The 20,027-nt window shown below is 40.7% G+C and overlaps 2 protein-coding genes and 1 long non-coding RNA gene across 10 annotated transcripts in view; 2 read left to right on the forward strand and 1 right to left on the reverse strand.

The window, feature by feature from the left end:
- Positions 1-389: 389 nt before the first annotated feature.
- LOC149981273 (uncharacterized) lies at positions 390-4,554 on the reverse strand. Its single transcript, XR_016483337.1, has 3 exons — positions 4,428-4,554; positions 2,403-2,464; positions 390-454 (listed from the first exon to the last, which is right to left on the reverse strand). It is a non-coding gene; the product is annotated as an uncharacterized LOC149981273 (long non-coding RNA).
- A 4,230-nt stretch (positions 4,555-8,784) lies between these two features.
- Positions 8,785-13,272, forward strand: LOC110532373 (dolichyl-diphosphooligosaccharide--protein glycosyltransferase 48 kDa subunit). Its single transcript, XM_021616222.3, has 11 exons — positions 8,785-9,068; positions 9,606-9,716; positions 9,831-9,917; positions 10,659-10,762; positions 10,993-11,087; positions 11,225-11,318; positions 11,446-11,594; positions 11,741-11,888; positions 12,103-12,223; positions 12,328-12,434; positions 12,575-13,272. The coding sequence occupies exons 1-11, from the start codon at positions 8,834-8,836 to the stop codon at positions 12,722-12,724; spliced, it is 1,401 nt and encodes a 466-aa protein (XP_021471897.2). The 5' UTR covers positions 8,785-8,833; the 3' UTR covers positions 12,725-13,272.
- A 327-nt stretch (positions 13,273-13,599) lies between these two features.
- LOC110532374 (pleckstrin homology domain-containing family M member 2) overlaps positions 13,600-20,027 on the forward strand; it is a 56,124-nt gene continuing 49,696 nt past the window's right edge. For 6 of the 8 annotated variants that reach the window (XR_016483339.1, XR_016483340.1, XR_016483338.1 and 3 more), the window contains exons 1-4: positions 13,600-14,482; positions 15,458-15,564; positions 15,646-15,755; positions 17,774-17,873. Coding sequence is in view for 3 of the 8 variants with exons in the window: in XM_021616223.3 (XP_021471898.3) it covers positions 14,423-14,482; positions 15,458-15,564; positions 15,646-15,755; positions 17,774-17,873 (377 nt within the window). In the remaining 5 variants the exon portion in view is untranslated. Of the gene's footprint in view, positions 14,483-15,457; positions 15,565-15,631; positions 15,756-17,773; positions 17,874-20,027 lie in introns of all 8 variants that reach the window. The other 2 variants (XM_021616225.3, XM_090184698.1) reach the window with 2 other exon arrangements.

The following is a 20,027-nucleotide window of genomic DNA, read 5'->3' on the forward strand; positions in this document are numbered from 1 at the left end:
TTGGTAACATAAACATACTACTGACAAGTAGGCTATGGTGTAATGAAATGTTTTGCTTTGTGTGGTAGGTTGTGGGTTTTGACATTTATGTAGGCGTCATAACCAGCCATAAAACAATCTAATATGTCACAACATGTGTAAATATGCCAGTTTATGACAAGTTATGTCAGCTGTTATGACATGGTTATGACCGTTTCATAACGTGTAAGGACGCTGGGTGTCAAGTAAAGTGTTACAGACATGTTGTATTTTCCCAAACATCTTTGCAACGAGATTTGGTGAGTTTAATCTCCCCACAGAGGTGCTGCATTTTGTTAGGGACATGTTCGATACTGAAGGGGGAGGGGGCACTTCTTTGCGAAAGCTAAACAGGTGCCGACGTCACTCACCGAGGGTTCCCTCCAGCTGTAGACATGCAAACATCTTATCTGAGGCAGGCACTTAAGTCTGTGGGCTGTGCAATGTTTTGGACTGATCATATTACTGCAGAGTAATTCCCAAACATGACAGCACTGGCGTTTTTTCTTTTAACGGTGTTTGGATCAACATACACAACATATAAATTCAGCTTCTCTCACATGAAAACGAACACTGTTCTTCTCTGTCAAATGTGCATCAACAACACTGCAGGTTGCCCTGAATTCATATGTGCCAAATGTTTTGCTCTTTCACAATTTAAAAAGTGCATCCAACTTGGAATTCTAACTCAGAAACTCTGGCATCTTTCTACAGCTCAGACTTTCCAACCTGAAGATTACTGACATTGTGATTTGACTCTGTTTTTTTCCCCAAGTTCCCAGTTGTCTTGAAAGCACCATTAATGTTTCTGCACTTTAATGTTCCATCATTATGCAGTTTTACATATTCATAAGCATGATAATTTCATACTTCAAAACATGTTCATAACAATTATCAGATTATCTTGAACCATCATCATAACATGGCCTGTGCATTGTAACAATTAATAACCCCTTACATTGTCAGGTTAATAATTTTACTGATAAAAGTCTTTACAGTTTGAGTAGAATACCTCTGACTTTTATTGACAAATATCTGTCAAATAGGACACAATGCGTGATTTCTGATTGTCTAGTTTTCTGGATATTACAAAAGGTGTACCGCAGAGATCAGTATTGGGACCTGTTCTCTTTCCCATTCATATAAATAATATTAAAACTGTTAAAACTTGTATTATTCATCTGTTTTCAGATGACACGTATGTATGCCATTGTCCCAACTGTTGACAAGGCTATTTTAGAGCTGCAATTTGACTTTGTTGCCTTACAAAATAGCCTGTTTGGTTTAAAACATGTACTTCATGCGGGCAAGACTGTTGTATGTTGTTCTCTAATCCTCGCAAACAAAAAACATTTGACTACATATTTATTCATTGGCTGTTTCTCCCATCAATCTGGTTCCCGGCAATAAATACCTGGGCATTTGGATTGACAAGATTTAATGTTTAAAAAAAGATATGGATGAGATAGTTAAAAATCTACGATTTAATGTGGGCTTCTTTATAGAAATATATCTTGCCTCTCCCTAAATAGCAAGAAGCAGATTGTACATTCAACTTTCGTGCCAGTTCTTGATTACGGTGACACCATTTACCAGACTGCAGCAGCCATTACTGTTAAACCTTTGGATGCCATGTCTCCCATAGCTCCCTTCACAGGTGACAGTTTCAATACTCACCACTGAATGCTGTATCAAAAGGTTGGCTGGTTCTCATTAAAGTCCCGTAGATCAGTTAATTATTACCTTTTTGTTTACAAAGTACTACTACACAAGCTTCCGACTTATCTAACTTCACTGTTCAAATATAAAAACACGAGATACCAAACCCGTCCACGAGGTTGGTTGAATCTTAAGGTTCCTCGGGTCTCCACCGAACTAGGTAAATCTGCTTTTAGTTTTAAAGCACCGCATTGCTGGAACCAACTATAAAATACATTACAATTGCATGTTCTGGTGCCACTCTGGCAATTTAAAATATTGATTGGGGACCTGCTTATTGAGGAATGTAATACTTTTCCTTGAATATTTGTGTAGTGCTGTATTTTACTTGTTTCATATAGTATTTGATTTTTAGATTTATGAAATTATATATTGATGGCTCCCTTGTGAAAGAGAACCTCATCTCAATGGTAACTCCCTGCTAAAATAACGATACAATTAAATTAAATTAACTGACAACATTGCCCAGCCCCTCAACCCAATACAGAGAGAGGTAGGGAACTGGCAGTAATTAGACACTGAATGCATGTATTCACTAGGCAACAACATTAATACATGTAGCTAAGGATGCACAATCAATTAATTGGCTAGTAAGCCTACATGAAGCAGAAAACAACTAGCTGAATGTCGAATGTTTTTAATCAGATAATGTTACAATATCTTACCTCCACACCAGTCGGGAAAGAGTGCTTTGTCCTGCTAAAGCGTCAATTGGCCTGTTTAGTCCCTGAAAGAAAACGGATTTAAAAAGATGATTTGCAACAAATAACCAATTCAGGATTTAAAAAATAAGCGGTTCTTTGTAGTTGACACATTCCTGAATGTACAATTAACTAGTTAGTTTAACTTTGGTTGTTTATCTAAACACCGCCTGCTGGCAATCAGCAGGGACATAAACGTTCAGCCTGCTGCAGAGACCCTTTCCATGGTCTCTCTAGTCTAGAGCAATGGTTAAATTGAGCATGTTTTACATCTCTAAATGGATAAACTTGTGAGAAATGTGATTATTGAACAAATCTGTGAGTTTGCATAATTTATTATCATCCTAAATTAAGATATTGAATTATTTTGCCATATCAAACTACAAAATAGGATTAATATGTAATTAATGTATATTACGCTACTTTCCATTATATAAACTGTGTTACTACTACATTACACAAACTGACCACATCGAATGGGGGGAGGGTTACACATGCTTTTTACCTCAGATTGGTGATGTTAGTATAAAAGTTTATCGTCAACACGATGACAAAATATCAATTGCTTAAAACAGATCAATATCTTTGGTGTTGTAATGTTGATTTTGTCATACACGCTGAGGGTAGCAGGATTTAGAACGCTAATAACATTTTATTTCTCAAATGGCGCAGATAATTCGGACGGTCTATATAAAAGTCGATGACTACACAACAATAGACGGAATTGAAAGTCAAACGATTACTTAAATAGCCGCCAACCGTTGTCAATGTTGATACCTTATGGCGGGTCGTGATTCGTTGTAAATTAACTAAACAGAAAAAGTGTTGTATTCCCTTTTCCATGATGGCAGCCTCCCGAAATCAACATCCGCCATTTCAAAATAAAGATAGAAGCCTTATACAAATTATCATCTAACCAACCATGTACAGGTTATTCCAAGTTTCCGTGTGGCCTTTGAATAGCGTTAGTTTAAACAGCGCTACAACCCAAACGTTTACCCCCTGTTCTATTGATTTCAGTATGATATCGATGGAAGTGATTAACAGAAAGGGGTTGTTACACTTACCTCGTTGGTGACCTACTTGAATCAAAATGCAACACTTCAAATTGTAGCTAGCGTTCTTCTACAAATTGTCCTCCAACCAGTGATGTACACATGATTCTCAGATTCCGTGTGGTTTTTGAGTGTGTGAGATTTACACAGCATTCCCCCCTCTCGGGCAATTTATTTCAACATGATAATAGATTGGAGTGATTGACAAAACAATGTTGCGTTTCTCTTTTTGTTTTGGTGACCCCCATATCCAAATTCAACATTCCAAAATGCAGCTGACCGTTGTGAAGGGTATCCTCTAACCAGTGAAGTAAAAATATCCTCATTCCATGTGGTTTTGAGTTGTGGTAGTTTGAACAGCGCATCGATTAATGATTTAGTACCACTTGACAAAACTGGGTTTTGGTGCGTGTGGAGTTTATAGGGTGCTCGTTTAAAAAATACAAGTAATATGATTACTATTGTTGCACATGTAAGTGTAGTTAGTAAATTGTATGTTTACGTTTTCAATATATCACTAACTGTTTCTGCATATTGGTTATTGATTTGGACACTTTAAAACTGTTGGACATTGGGCTATTTATTAATGCCTTGTCAACAGGAAGCAGCGGCTGCATTATTTTCAACTAAAGTTATAGGAATATAAATTGAATTTAGCATTTAATTTAATGGTATTGTACTGCTGAATGAGTCCAAAAACTTGCAGTGATTTATTTATTTGGATGATTTACCAAGAATCACCAAAACGGGTTTTTCGTCCCTACGTTACTAATCGGACGGTCGTGTCCAACAACGTAAGCTAACAGTAGTTAGCTAGATAGCTTGCTTGGCTAGTGGGATGATGTTGAAAACACACTCGGCGTTGCATACCCCAATGATCGAATTAAACATTCAAATGAAAGTAATTTGTTGAATAAATAAACGTTGTACTCACATTTCACGAAGTTGGTCTTTGTTATTCTAGCGAGAAAGCGTTCTCCCAAGAAATCTTCTTCAAATGAGTGTGGCAGATCACAATTTACTGTTAGGTGCATATAGCGCCACCTTCTGTACTGGAGTGTGAGGCCTTCCCTATTAATCAAGGTTATTAATCAATTTCTCTTATCTAGGCCCTGCGTTTTTGCCTACTTCTGGAATGTGAATTCATTGCAATTTGAGACAAAAATGGAAGGGAAAAGGATGGGGAATAGGGAAGAGCAATTGCCCTACCAACTAACCCTACACCCAAAAACCCGCACCACTATTCCACTACTTGGCTCTATCTGATCCTACACCAACCCGGCAGCCTGGGAGAACCCGGGACAACTATTGCCCAACATTAGCGTCACGGAAGCGTATGTGGATTTTGTCAAGAAGGGATAAAGATTTTGTCAAATTGGACTTTTCGTAGGGGGTTTAGGAGAACTAATAAAAAAAATACGAGGCCAAATCATGAAGTCAGTGACCTTCAGGTCGGAAAGTCGGAGCTCTAGAAAGAGGCCCGAGTGGGAATTCTGAGTTGGATGACCGTTCAAAATGATTTTTTTTCCAGGTGGAACTCGTTTTCCAAGTTCCCAGTTGTCTTGAACGCACTGAATTCGGAAGTCGGAGATTTCCGAGTTCTCAGTTGTTTTGAACAAGGCATTCAAAGCGCCACCAGAAAGCGGTGAATGAGCGAGATTTCTTGCACGTTATCGTCACAAACCTGACATTTTTAAAGAGACGATGTACAATGTAATGCGTTTCAATAAGAATATAGTGCTTTACACAATGTAGAAACAACTTATTTTGTAATTTCAATGACAGGTATTCGTATCAACATTTTAGCTTTGATAATAAGCTGATGTATTTACAGTGTTACACATTAATTTCTATGGCACAACATGTGCTTCAAATGTAGCTAGAATTCATAAAGTCCCAATATAGACTGTATCTCCCCCCAAAAATTCTGGCGCTCCTAAATTTAATTTGGGGGCTCCTACCTTTCTTTAAGAAGGGAGTACCAGTGCTACCAATATTTTCGTTTTAAATTTAGAGCCTTGAACGCAGCTATAGTTTTCTTTCTCAAATAACACAGGTAATTCGGGCCGTCTCTATAAAAGTCACTAGCCACACACCAATAAACAGTCCCATTATCAATAAATAGCAGCCAACGATTGTCATTGTTTTTATTTTTTAACCTTTATTTAACTAGGCAAGTCAGTTAAGAACACATTCTTATTTTACAATGATGGCCTACCCTGGCCAAACCCTCCCCTAACCAATTGTGCACCACCCTGGGACTCCTGATCACAGCCAGTTGTGATACAGCCTAGGATCTAACCAGGGTCTGTAGTGATGCCTCTAGCACTGAGAAGCAGTGCCTTAGACCGTTGCGCCACTTAGATATAGTATGGTGGGTTGTGAAAATGTGTTTTGTTCCCTTTTCGCTGATGGCAGCCTCCTGAAATTAACATCAGCTATTCCAAAATATACACTGAACAAAAATATAAACTGGATTTGCAACATTTTCAAATATTTTACTGAGTTACAATTCACATAAGGAAATTAGTCCATTGAAATAAATGATCCCCTAATCTTTAGATTTCACGTGACTGGGAATACAGATATGCATCAGTTGGTCACAGATACCTTTTTTTTTAAGTAGGGGTGTGGATCAGAAAACCAGTCATTATTTGGTGTGACCACCATTTGACCACATCTCCTTCGCATAGAGTTGATCAGGCTGTTGATTGTGGCCTGTGGAATTTAGCCCCACCCCTCTTCAATGGCTATACAAAGTTAATGGATATTGGCGGGAACTGGAGCACGCTGTCATACACGTTGATCCAGAGTATCCCAAACATGCTCCATGGGTGACATGTCTGGTATGCAGGCCATGGAAGAACTAGGACATTTTCATGCTGAAACATGAGGTGATAGTGGTGGATGAATGGCACAACAATGGGCCTCAGGATCTCGCCACAGTATCTGTGCATCAAAATTGCTATGATAAAATGCAATTGTGTTCATTGTTAGTAGCTTATGCCTGCCCATACCATAACCCCATCAAGCACACAGGACGTCATACACTGTCTGCCATCTGCCCGGTACAGTTGAAACCGGGATTCATCCGTGAAGAGCACACTTTTCCAACGTGCCAGTGGCCATCGAAGTTGAGCATTTTCCCACTGAAGTCGGTTACAACAACGAACTGCAGTCAGGTCAAGACCCTGGTGAGGACGAGGAGCACGCAGATGAGCTTCCATGAGATAGTTTCTGACAGTTTGTGTAGAGATTCTTTGGTTATGCAAACCCACAGTTTTATCAGCTGTCCAGGTGGCTGGTCTCAGACAATCATGCAGGTGAAGAAACCAGATGCGGAGGTCCTTGGTAGGCGTGGTTACACGTGGTCTGTGGTTGTGAGGCTGGTTCGATATACTGAGAAATTCTCTAAAGCAACGTTGCAGTCAGTATGCCAATTGCACGCTCCCTCAAAACTTGAGACATCTGTGGCATTGTGTTGTGTGACAAAATGGCTTATTTAGAGAGGCTTTTACTGTCCCCAGCACAAGGTGCACCTGTGTAGTGATCATGCTGTTTAATCAGATTCTTGATATACCACAACTGTCAGGTTGATGGATTATCTTGGCAAAGGAGAAATGCTCACCAACAAGGATGTTAACAAATTTGAGCTTATCGAACATTTCTGGGATCTTTTATTTCAGCTCACAAAACATGGGGCCAACAATATGTTGCACGCTTTCCTGAGATTGAGTAGCACAAGAACCATCTTGTGGTGGGAGAGATCAGGAGCAATCAGGTCAACATAATTTACTTTTAGGACTGACTTAGAGATCTGTTCTGTTTACAGAGATCTGTTGTGCAATTATCTAATCAAAGAGATATTGCATTATTGCTTGCTTTTATAGGCAGCTCAGATCTGTTAGCCAGTAATAGAGATAGAGATGCATATTGAAAAATGTGCATTGGCTGGTGCTAGGAAAGTGATTGAAGTCAGACACATCTCCATCTTTGTATCTTGAAATGTTCAGAGGAGGTTTTACCCCCTAGATAGAGACATCGGGAACATAGTCAGGAAGACAAATGACAGTACGAGGCGGTCAAGCATTCACCAAGTCAATCTGCAGGTAACCATTGCTTTGGTAGAAGATTGTTTTTTAGGATTGAAACAACATTGGAGAGAATGGATCCTTGCCTTCTGGCTGATCTATATGTGGTATCAGGATGGGTGAAGAAGAGGTTGGGGACTGTTGAATCGGTGAAAGTAACTTGAAGTGGATTCGTGAATATATTTTTTGTGTCTTCCATCCTGAAGGAGCAGGTGTCCCAGGACAAGACCTGTGACTTGCTCTGCTATCCGGGCGCAATTGAAAGGAATGACAATTGGAGTGATGTTAAGTGTTGAGGAGGACCAACTGAATTTGGAAGATTCGTGGTGTCTGCAACGCCTGCCGTTTGGTGTGACGCAGACCCAGTGGAGAGTGTGGTGAAGCAGAGAAGACACTGTCTGAGAAGAGTCTTTACCCGACAAAGTCAAGTTGGGATGTCACTTATCCCGTGAGAGTTTTTATTCTGAAGCCATTATGGTTCTTTAGGTGCCAAGCTTATTGTAATGTTGCAACCGTGTGTAGGAGGGAGATTCTTAGATGTGAGAAGTGTGCAGGAGGGCATGAGACAAAGGAACGTGTAGTATTGGTGGGAAAAGCTGTGTGTGTTAACTGTAAGGGTGCCCATGGTCCTGGAGATCAGAAGTGTCTGGTGAGAAAAAGGTAGGTTGAGGTTGCCAGGATCAGAGTAGTTCAGAAGGTGTTGTATGCTGAGGCAGTGAAGAGAGTAGCAGAGGAAAAGGGGTCCAGTGTAAGGGATCCTGAGAAGCTCTCTGTGAGTAGGCTGAGGCCAATAGAGAGTGATAGGAATGAAATGTGTTTCGATAAGGTTGGCTCCTTAACATTCATAGCCATGGATATCAACTGTACTGCAGAAATGGAAACGTAAATCACAGAAAATATATGTTGTGGTGGCAGCTGCAGAGAAGTACTTGGGTGTATGAGATTTTACTGCAGAGGAGTTACAAGGTGTGTTGAACGATAGTATCGGATCAGATAGGATAGGTTTAATGGGTGTAGGGTTAGATGGTAGGGACATTTTTCCCCTCCCTTTTGTGTCACAAAGTGGAACAAATTCACGCTCAAAAACAGTAGGCGGAAACACAGGGCTAGATACAACAAAAAGATTAATAGGGCCTCACACACTCCAGTGTAGTAGATGGCAGTGTATGCGCCTTTCGGTTGGTTGCGATCAGCCAGTACACATTTTAAAAAGAAGAAGAAGAACGCTGACGTCGACTTCTTCTCCAAAATGGCGAAGTGGACCTCAGACAAGCAAATTAATTGGTGCAGTTCTACTTTGTTGTTAAAAAAACGCACTGTAAGCATGGGTCAGACAAAATCCAGATTGTTGGGAAACAATTTTATTTTATTCTTGATGATATCGTCCATGATGCACATGGCATTGGCTGACGGAAAGACGCTCGTTTTGTTGGACAACCTCAACATCAGAGATACCCATGCAATCTTCTTCCGCAGTCTGGCAGGTGGAAGGAATACATGTTCTTTTCTCAGCCATTTGTTAACTAGCTAGTTACAATTATACGTTTCTTTTTATCCATAACGAAGATTTGTTTTCATTAATTTGTTTTCGTTCCGTTAGTAAGCTAACGTTATCTTAGTTAGCGCTCGTAACTCCACTAACGTTAGCTTGTTAGCTAATCTTTGCTAGCTAGGTTGCCAACGCAACGTTCCATAGGATAGGAATAGGTGTCACTACTGGGGCATGTGGCATTGATTTGGGTAAAAAAAAAAAAAAAGGGCCGGGGCACCTGAGAATGTTAGCTTTTGCACTGTGATTGTACTACTACTTCATACACATTCTTTCAGTCCCTACTGCGCATGTACTGTTTGTTACATGATGTTTATCCCAAAATGATGCATAAGTGTGTGTTGTTTTTATGCACTAGAAATGCTGTTAACCCACCCTGGGCATCAAAATGGTTTAAAACAAAGTAACTTAGCGGACCTATTTCCAAATCAATTTCCACCAGGCTGATGTAGTTCTATGTCCCTCTTTGCAGATCGTGGCTTTGACCTTTCATTCAAGACTGCAGATGATCCTTCTCTTTCCCTGATCAAATATGGCCAATTTCTCTATGACCACCTCATCATCTTCTCCCCATCCGTGGAAGGTTAGTTACCTAACATTGCAGTTCAAATTTTTGACATTTCTTATCTTGCATTAAATCATTTTTGTTACAACAAACAGAGTACTAAATATTTAATGCAACTTTTATCCTATTAAGACTTTGGTGGCAACATCAGTGTTGAGACAATCACTTCCTTCATCGATGGTGGAGGCAATGTCCTGGTTGCTGCAAGCTCTGATATTGGTAAGTGAAAAATATATTATTCTTACTTGTGTAAAAACCACAGATGTTGTTTCTACAACATGTACGTGCTGACCAAACTAACCAAGATGTTGCAAAATAAATGTTATTTAATCATTTCATCTAAACATCAACAAACTTGGTTCCATTTTAGACGCTTGACCCGCTGCAAGTCCTGCCTCTCCCATCTACTCATTGGTTTTTAGGAGCATACTAACCCACGTGGTTGATTGAAAGATGAACAAGATCCACACGCCAGTCCAGTTGGTGGTGGTAATGCACCTTAAAGTTGGTTGCCAACTGCCATATAGAATCCACAGAAGAATAAGAATGAAGGAGGGAAGATTAATTAAATAAAACTAACTTTAAAACTAACTAGGGTTCCCCTTTTATCTATGGATTAATTGTCAGAGTAGAGAACACATGATTTTGTGACACAAAATGGGTCAACATTTTACAAAGAAAAAAAGGACCATGTGCATTTCAAGTAAAATAACAATCCAATGTTTATCTCCCAGGACAAATTAGCTAGCAACAGCAAGCTTGCTAAATATCCATGAATGTTTCATGTGTGTTTCGACCTGTCCAATAATGAATATAGTTCATTTACAGTTGGTTTGGTATTTAAACCTGCGTGTCATGAGCACGTCTGATGGGGATAGACAACATGCGCACACTGAGTCGGTTTGGTCAGAATGTTTCACAGTAACTAATGCCATTCTCCTGTAATCTCCTTTGTCCTAGGTGACCCTCTGAGAGAGATAGGCAGTGAATGTGGAATTGAGTTTGATGAGGAGAAGACTGCTGTCATTGATCATCACCATTACGATGTGTCAGACCCTGGTGAGGTAAGCAGAATAAAGAACATTCTAATGTAAACCTTTTAGCATTAGGTTTTGCAATTGCTTACAGGGGCATGTGTCAATGCACTTCTGTCTAATAATGTAGAATTCCCAAGTTAAGTCTCAAGAAAAGGTGTGAAATGGGTATTAAGAGACCATTAAAATTGCAGAGCACTTGAGGTAGGCGAATGAAGTGAATGATAAGAGGTAAACTTCCCCCCTATTCCTTCCCCTAGCATACCCTGATTGTTGCTGATTCAGACAATCTTCTGAAGGCTCCCACTATTGTCGGGAACCCCAGTGACAAACCCATCCTCTTCAAGGGTGTTGGGTGAGTCTACCATTACAATTGAGAACAAGTATTGTCAGTTCTAAACAAGGGAGTTACTACACTGGTATTATGTTGTTATACCCCTATGGACATATTTTTCTATGGTAAAGGATTTTTGTCCTCTCCCCTTCTTCCAGCATGGTGGCAGACCCAGATAACCCCCTGGTCCTGGACATTCTGACTGGCTCCTCCACCTCCTACTCCTACTTCCCTGACCGACCCATCTCTCAGGTAATACCAGCACTGTTTCCTTCCTTATCAAACATTCTCCTTTGAAATTTGACTAACTTATGTGTGTAAGGTGTTTATAACTGAAACTTTATATTTTGGTTGACACTACGCTCTCCTTTCTGGACAGTACCCCCATGCTGTTGGAAAGAACACTCTTTTGATCGCTGGGCTCCAGGCCAGGAATAACGCCCGAGTGGTATTCAGTGGCTCACTGCACTTTTTCAGCGACGCCTTCTTCAACGCCGCTGTTCAGAAGGCCACACCTGGCTCCCAGAGGTAACCCTCTCTCATAATGCTTTTCATCATCTGCTCTGTAGTTGCGTGCCCTAATTTTATCCTGATTTTCATTGTTCAATAATCACCTTTTATATTTTAAGAAATGGAATAACTGTGTTTTAATTCCAGTCTTGGATCTCTTGTAGGTACGCTCAGACTGGGAACATGGAATTAGCCGAGGCTCTGTCCCGATGGGTGTTCAAGGAAGCCGGTGTACTCCGAGTGGGAGCCGTTACACATCATCCTGTGGGGGAGAGCACCCCTCCTGCAGCTTACACCATCACAGACCTTGTGGTGAGTCACTATTTAATCCATCAACATCTCGTGGTAAGACATTTTTGCTGTCCATTATGACAGTATTTAGTTATTTTTCTTATTTAACGAAACATTAAAATGTGAAAATATGCCAATTTAGCTAATGCAAATGAAAAAAGGCATGAATATTTTAGTTTTTTTACTCCATGAACTGTGGCCATTATGTTGTTTCTGTCCTTTTCCTCCGACACAGGAGTACAGCGTTGTAATTGAGATGCTGTCCGAGGGCAGCTGGATTCCCTTTGATGGGGAAGACATCCAGTTGGAGTTTGTGAGAATCGACCCCTTCGTCAGGACCTACCTCAAGAAAAATGGTATGAACATTTCAGAGATTACTCTTTATTTTCATGATTATTTACATTGTGGAAATTGATTGAACAGTTTGATGTCAATCAAATAATTATATTTACCTGAATAGGAGATAAATACAGCGTCCAGTTCAAGTTGCCTGACGTGTATGGAGTGTTCCAGTTCAAGGTGGACTACAACAGGCTAGGCTACACACACCTGTACTCCTCTACTCAGGTGAGGGAACTGTCATGTTTTGAAATGGAAGGCTCTTGAGTATATCAAGGGCTACACCAGCTAATTCATTGTACGTGTCACACTATAAGCAAACAAAGTATAGTACTCAATTGCTAATGTATACATGTCCTCTCCCATAGGTGTCGGTGCGTCCTCTGCAGCACACGCAGTATGAGCGCTTCATCCCCTCAGCGTTCCCTTACTACGCCAGTGTCTTCTCCATGATGGGAGGACTCTTTGTCTTCAGCATAGTCTTCCTTCACATGAAAGAAAAGGAGAAATCAGACTAGGGAGATGAAACGTTTCGAGAAAAGCTTATTAAATTAGGAGGGAGGGGTGGTAGATTAAGAATTTGCCTTATTGGGGTGAAGGTTCTTGGTTGCTTAAATCATTTGGCAGAGTCTGCAAGAAGAGTTGGTGAGAATTGAACATGTTGCTTCTCTATTGGTTGTCTATTGGTTCTCTATTGGTGGGGGAATTTAATGAGGGCTTTGCAGGCAAACTAATTCAGCTGTGGCTGAGATTTTTTGTAATTCTGAAAATAATACACTTGTGCACAGATAATTTGAGTGATTTATTTTACACATCTCTGAATTCAGTCAGCAATTGGATATGGTTGCTTCACGATCTCAATAACAGATGGAACACTTGTTTGGAAAAATCCCATGAATGTATGTTTTTCCCACCCCCTTGTATGAGGATAAAAACGTCTTGATGCAGTACATGCACTGAATATTTTTGTTTTGTCTGATCAAATAGTCTTGCCAATAGAAACACTAACATGTTTGCAACAAACGTTACATAAATCCTTAAACTACAATAAAATGTTGACATTCCACTCTGTTGAAGTCTTAATTGTGATCAATTATGTGTGTATATAAATCATTGAGCTGGATAGGGTAGAGAACATGTCGTTTTTTTTTAAAAGACAAACTACAGCAAAAAAAAATCAGTTACCCACATTTGTTGGAGGTGATGTTCGTGGGTCACGAGCTCTTTGACAGGCATTTGGTGACTTATCAGTCAATTCTATAACTTCAAATGGCTAGCTGCTAAATTTAACCATAGACAGTACAGCATGAAGATGGGCAGAAATTGCTTCCCAAATGGAGATACCCGATCACGCTTCTAGGCCATGTCATGGCGACGTTGGCTAGCTAAGCTCATGCGCAGAAACACTTCGGCTCTAATGATGTTCTCGCGCCGGAATGCGCACGTGCTGGACGTCGACTTAAAGGCACTCCTTCGATATAAAGTAATTTTTGACAAAGGAAAACGTGTCAATTTCACGAGGTTGGAGTAATAACATGTTCAATTACTTAAGACGTGGGCTCGAATCTAGGTTGTGTATTGACATTTCTAGAAAATTAACTATAGAATACCCTTTCACTTCTGTAATTGAATTGTTAAATCGGAAACCCCGGTCTGTTCTGCTTGCTCTGTTTCGCAAGCGTTCCCGGAAGCCTCGCGATGTTGCACCTCTGGCTTTAGAGACTGGGTTAGCATTGTCTTGAATATATTCCTCCGGACTAAACATCGAGCTTGTTAACTTGGTCATGGTTTCTACATTTTACATCATAAAGTTGAACTACAACATAAGTTTAAACAAGTTGAGTGCTAACTAACTACAAAAAGTAAAAGTTACCGGCTACGACAGCAGGATATTTACTCCCTACTATCGCTGACGCCAACTAACGTGCTGGCCAGTTCGGTTGACTAACGACGTTAGCCACTCGAACCTTAGTAGGAGGACTAGTATGAGGGAGGACGACGTTGCCAGTCAACGTTATTAGCCATGGCCATGTTGTCTTATGCTAGTTGTTACATTACCTAGCCAGCTCTTTGTTTGATATGTTGTTCGCTTCGCTAGCCAATTATCAGTGTTGAAAATATATGGCTGGCTAGCTTTGAGAACATCGACAGCAGACCACATTGAGACCCCTGGAAATCAGCTGACAGCTGCAGGCAGCCAAGGAGACCAGTCAGTGATGGATCAACTCAAAGTCAAGGACCGAATATTGGAAAACATTTCTTCGTCTGTCAAGAAGGTAAGACTGATACCAAGTCTATACACATACCGTTAGCTCAAAGTCATGTTAGTAAGATCAGCTAACTTATTTGAAGACGGTAAACACCAGTATTACCCTGCTTGCCATGATAGGTGGGCCTGACTCATCGTAGAAAACAGTTGCTGACTATCTGTGAGGTCTTTGAAGATTGTTTAGCTAACGTTAAACACATGGATTACGTTTGTAATGTCATGGGTGTTTTGTCTTGCTAACTTAGCTGACACTGTGTTGTATTCGCTAATGCTGTCATGTAAACAAACACTTTCTTGCTTCTAAAATTCTGAGTCACGGCCAATTCAACAACCCTCGGTTAGCTAGGTCTATTTTTGAAGGCCAAAATAACTTTTGTTGCTTATTTTCCAAACACATTTCAATATGCTTGCTTAATATAGGCATAGTTCCGCATACTGTGACCACATTCAATTTGACTTCTGGGTTACTTAATCAATTATAATCAATTAAGCTAAACCCTGGTTGAATGTTTGTTGATGTTCATCCTTTGCATACACCTGTACAGTTAACGTTCAGTCCCATCCTTCCAAAGTATTTGCACTGTGCCAGACTGACAGTGCTTCAATAGACCTTGCCTGGTATGATTTTCAAGTCCTCTCCAGTTTATATTCAGTTTGTTCCTGTTCCCAGTCACATGATTGTCATCAGGTGACAGGAATTTAAGATCCCACATTCCTTTATATTCAGTCAGTCCTGTTAAACTAGTCTTTTCAGGGGTTATGAACAAAAGTCTGATTTAATGCTTTTAAGTCAGTCATAGTAATACCATTTAGTGGATCAGATGTACAGTAGCAATTATCCAATTTCAGGCTCCATGCTTGCAGATATCTGGCACAGAGGGACTCCTCTCAACATCTCATGAAGAAGATATCCCTGTATTTCTAGTTTGGCTGTGGGCCTAGTACTCTTGTCAGCTCCATATGTTTTGTGCTCTGACTGCAGTTGCAGAGTTACTTTGCTGCCTGTGAGGATGAAACTCCAGCCATCCGGAATCACGACCGGGTCCTACAGCGACTGTGCGAGCACCTTGACCATGCTCTACTCTATGGGTAAGAAGACTGAGAGCCAAATCTGCTCAGTACTTTAATACATCCTAACTCAGTTCAATTCTCATAGTCTGTGCATTGCAGGCTGCAGGATATCTCCTCAGGTTACTGGGTACTGGTTCTACACTTCACCCGCAGGGAAGTGGTCCGGCAGGTAGACGAGCTCCAGCACATAGCAACCAACCTTGGGCGAAGTAAGAACACAATTTTTACTGCTTTCTTACGCACACATCCACATTCATGGTCAGTCTTGTGGGCAACTTGAGAAACAAACGTTTCACAGCAGTTAATACATACATGCCATTTCTGTCAATCAATTCATACACCTACATTTACTGTGATAAAAGGAATGACATATGTTAGCCAGTGGTTTGCCAATTGTAAGTTCCTCTTGTGCCACATGCCAGAAATGTAGCATGATGATGTTGTTATTTGAGGTCAGGATTACAGTAATTACCATTGGTGTTTGCACATATGTTTCTCTTTTTACAGAAGTTTCTTTGCAGGCCTACTTATTTGCAAGTTCAGGCAGGAAATAAATAATACATGGTACTAGTAAATACAGTGCCTTGCGAAAGTATTCGGCCCCCTTGAACTTTGCGAACTTTTGCCACATTTCAGGCTTCAAACATAAAAATATAAAACTGTTTTTTTGTGAAGAATCAACAAGTGGGACACAATCATGAAGTGGAACGACATTTATTGGATATTTCAAACTTTTTTAACAAATCAAAAACTGAAAAATTGGGTGTGCTAAATTATTCAGCCCCTTTACTTTCAGTGCAGCAAACTCTCTCCAGAAGTTCAGTGAGGATCTCTGAATGATCCAATGTTGACCTAAATGACTAATGATGATAAATACAATCCACCTGTGTGTAATCAAGTCTCCGTATAAATGCACCTGCACTGTGATAGTCTCAGAGGTCCGTTAAAAGCGCAGAGAGCATCATGAAGAACAAGGAACACACCAGGCAGGTCCGAGATACTGTTGTGAAGAAGTTTAAAGCCGGATTTGGATACAAAAAGATTTCCCAAGCTTTAAACATCCCAAGGAGCACTGTGCAAGCGATAATATTGAAATGGAAGGAGTATCAGACCACTGCAAATCTACCAAGACCTGGCCATCCCTCTAAACTTTCAGCTCATACAAGGAGAAGACTGATTAAAGATGCAGCCAAGAGGCCCATGATCACTCTGGATGAACTGCAGAGATCTACAGCTGAGGTGGGAGACTCTGTCCATAGGACAACAATCAGTCGTATATTGCACAAATCTGGCCTTTATGGAAGAGTGGCAAGAAGAAAGTCATTTCTTAAAGATTTAAAGTTTGCCACAAGCCACCTGGGAGACACACCAAACATGTGGAAGAAGGTGCTCTGGTCAGATGAAACCAAAATTGAACTTTTTGGCAACAATGCAAGACGTTATGTTTGGCATAAAAGCAACATAGCTGAACACACCATCCCCACTGTCAAACATGGTGGTGGCAGCATCATGGTTTGGGCCTGCTTTTCTTCAGCAGGGACAGGGAAGATGGTTAAAATTGATGGGAAGATGGATGGAGCCAAATACAGGACCATTCTGGAAGAAAACCTGATGGAGTCTGCAAAAGACCTGAGACTAGGACGGAGATTTGTCTTCCAACAAGACAATGATCCAAAACATAAAGCAAAATCTACAATGGAATGGTTCAAAAATAAACATATCCAGGTGTTAGAATGGCCAAGTCAAAGTCCAGACCTGAATCCAATCGAGAATCTGTGGAAAGAACTGAAAACTGCTGTTCACAAATGCTCTCCATCCAACCTCACTGAGCTCGAGCTGTTTTGCAAGGAGGAATGGGAAAAAATGTCAGTCTCTCGATGTGCAAAACTGATAGAGACATACCCCAAGCGACTTACAGCTGTAATCGCAGCAAAAGGTGGCGCTACAAAGTATTAACTTAAGGGGGCTGAATAATTTTGCACGCCCAATTTTTCAGTTTTTGATTTGTTAAAAAAGTTTGAAATATCCAATAAATGTCGTTCCACCTCATGATTGTGTCCCACTTGTTGTTGATTCTTCACAAAAAAATACAGTTTTATATCTTTGTTTGAAGCCTGAAATGTGGCAAAAGGTCGCAAAGTTCAAGGGGGCCGAATACTTTCGCAAGGCACTGTATGACCTACATATGCCCATGTTTGTCCCTTGTTTATATTTATTTTCTATGCAGGTCGTGCCTGGCTATACCTAGCACTGAGTGAGAGCTCCTTAGAAAGCTATCTCCGTCTCTTCCAAGAGAACCAAGGATTGCTGCAGAAGTATTACTTCAAGTGAGTGTTCTGACCCAAAGAGCCCTAAATTATGCATTTAGACTAAAATCAAATATAATTGTCACATGCACTGAATACAACGGGTGTAGACTTTACTATAAAATGCTTGCCTACGAGCCTGTCCCAACTATGCAGAATCAAAAGATAATAAAAATAGTAACACAAGGATTAAGAAAATAAAATATTTAAGATATGCATGCATACACACACACACACACACACACACAGTGGGGCAAAAAAGTATTTAGTCAGCCACCAATTGTGAAAGTTATCCCACTTAAAAAGATGAGGCCTGTAATTTATCATAGGTACACTTCAACTATGAATTTATTTGCAAATTATGGTGGAAAATAAGTATTTGGTCAATAACAAAAGTTTCTCAATACTTTGTTAAATACCCTTTGTTGGCAATGACAGAGGTAAAACGTTTTTTGTAAGTCTTCACAAGGTTTTCACACACTGTTGCTGGTATTTTGGCCCATTCCTCCATGCATATCTCCTCTAGAGCAGTAATGTTTTGGGGCTGTTGCTGGGCAACATGGACTTTCAACTCCCTCCAAAGATTTTCTATGGGGTTGAGATCTGGAGACTGGCTAGGCCACTCCAGGACCTTGAAATGCTTCTTACGAAGCCACTCCTTCGTTGCCCGGGCAGTGTGTTTGGGATCATTGTCATGCTGAAAGACCCAGCCACGTTTCATCTTCAATGCTCTTGCTGATGGAAGGAGGTTTTCACTCAAAATCTCACGATACATGGCCCCATTCATTCTTTCCTTTACACGGATCAGTCGTCCTGGTCCCTTTGCAGAAAAACAGCCCCAAAGCATGATGTTTCCACCCCCATGCTTCACAGTAGGTATGGTGTTCTTTGGATGCAACTCAGCATTCTTTGTCCTCTAAACACGACGAGTTGAGTTTACCAAAAAGTTATATTTTGGTTTCATCTGACCATATGACATTCTCCCTATCTTCTTCTGGATCATCCAAATGCTCTCTAGCAAACTTCAGACGGGCCTGGACATGTACTGGCGTAAGCAGGGGGGCATGTCTGGCACTGCTGGATTTGAGTCCCTGGCGGCGTAGTGTGTTACTGATGGTAGGCTTTGTTACTTTGGTCCCAGCTCTCTGCAGGTCATTCACTAGGTCCCCCCGTGTGGTTCTGGGATTTTTGCTCACTGTTCTTGTGATAATTTTGACCCCACGGGGTGAGATCTTGCGTGGAGCCCCAGATCGAGGGAGATTATCAGTGGTTTTGTATGTCTTCCATTTCCTAATAATTGCTCCCACAGTTGATTTCTTCAAACCAATCTGCTTACCTATTGCAGATTCAGTCTTCCCAGCCTGGTGCAGGTCTACAATTTTGTTTCTGGTGTCCTTTGACAGCTCTTTGGTCTTGGCCATAGTGGAGTTTGGAGTGTGACTGTATGAGGTTGTGGACAGGTATCTTTTATACTGATAACAAGTTCAAACAGGTGCCATTAATACAGGTAACGAGTGGAGGACAGAGGAGCCTCTTAAAGAAAAAGTTACAGGTCTGTGAGAGCCAGAAATCTTGCTTGTTTGTAGGTGACCAAATACTTGTTTTCCACCATAATTTGCAAATAAATTCATTAAAAATCCTACGTGATTTTCTGGATTTTTTCCCCCTCATTTTGTCTGTCATAGTTGAAGTGTACCTATGATCAAAATTACAAGCGTCATCTTTTTAAGTGGGAGAATTTGCACAATTGGTGGCTGACTAAATACTTTTTTGCCCCACTGTACATACATACATTCATACATACATACATACATACATACATACAGTGAGTGCAGAATTCAGACCCCTTGACGTTACCAGCCTTATTCTAAAATTGATTTGTTTTTTTCCCCATCAATCTACACAACCCCCCCCCCCCCCTCACATTTACATAAGTATTCAGAGCCTTTACTCAGTACTTTGTTGAAGCACCCTTGGCAGCGATTACAGCCTCGATTCTTCTTGGGTATGGGTACGCTACAAGCTTGGCACACCTGTATTTGGGGAGATTCTCCCATTCTCTGCAGATCCTCTCAAGCACTGTCAGTTTGGATGGGGAGCGTTACTGCACAGTTATGTTCAGGGCTCTCCAGAGATGTTGGATCAGGTTCAAGTCCGGGCTCTGGCTGGGTCACT

This window comes from Oncorhynchus mykiss, chromosome 9 (genome assembly GCF_057628025.1).
Source record: "Oncorhynchus mykiss isolate SJ-2025 chromosome 9, ASM5762802v1, whole genome shotgun sequence".
NCBI lineage: Eukaryota > Metazoa > Chordata > Actinopteri > Salmoniformes > Salmonidae > Oncorhynchus > Oncorhynchus mykiss.

Bases quoted from the DNA above. Each gene is read 5' to 3' on its own strand.
- LOC110532373 (XM_021616222.3), top strand. From the start codon at position 8,834: ATGGCGAAGTGGACCTCAGACAAGCAAATTAATTGGTGCAGTTCTACT. The intron at 9,069-9,605 runs GTGGAAGGAATA...CCCTCTTTGCAG, and splicing joins CTTCTTCCGCAGTCTGGCAG to ATCGTGGCTTTGACCTTTCA. The intron at 12,435-12,574 runs GTGAGGGAACTG...CCTCTCCCATAG, and splicing joins ACCTGTACTCCTCTACTCAG to GTGTCGGTGCGTCCTCTGCA.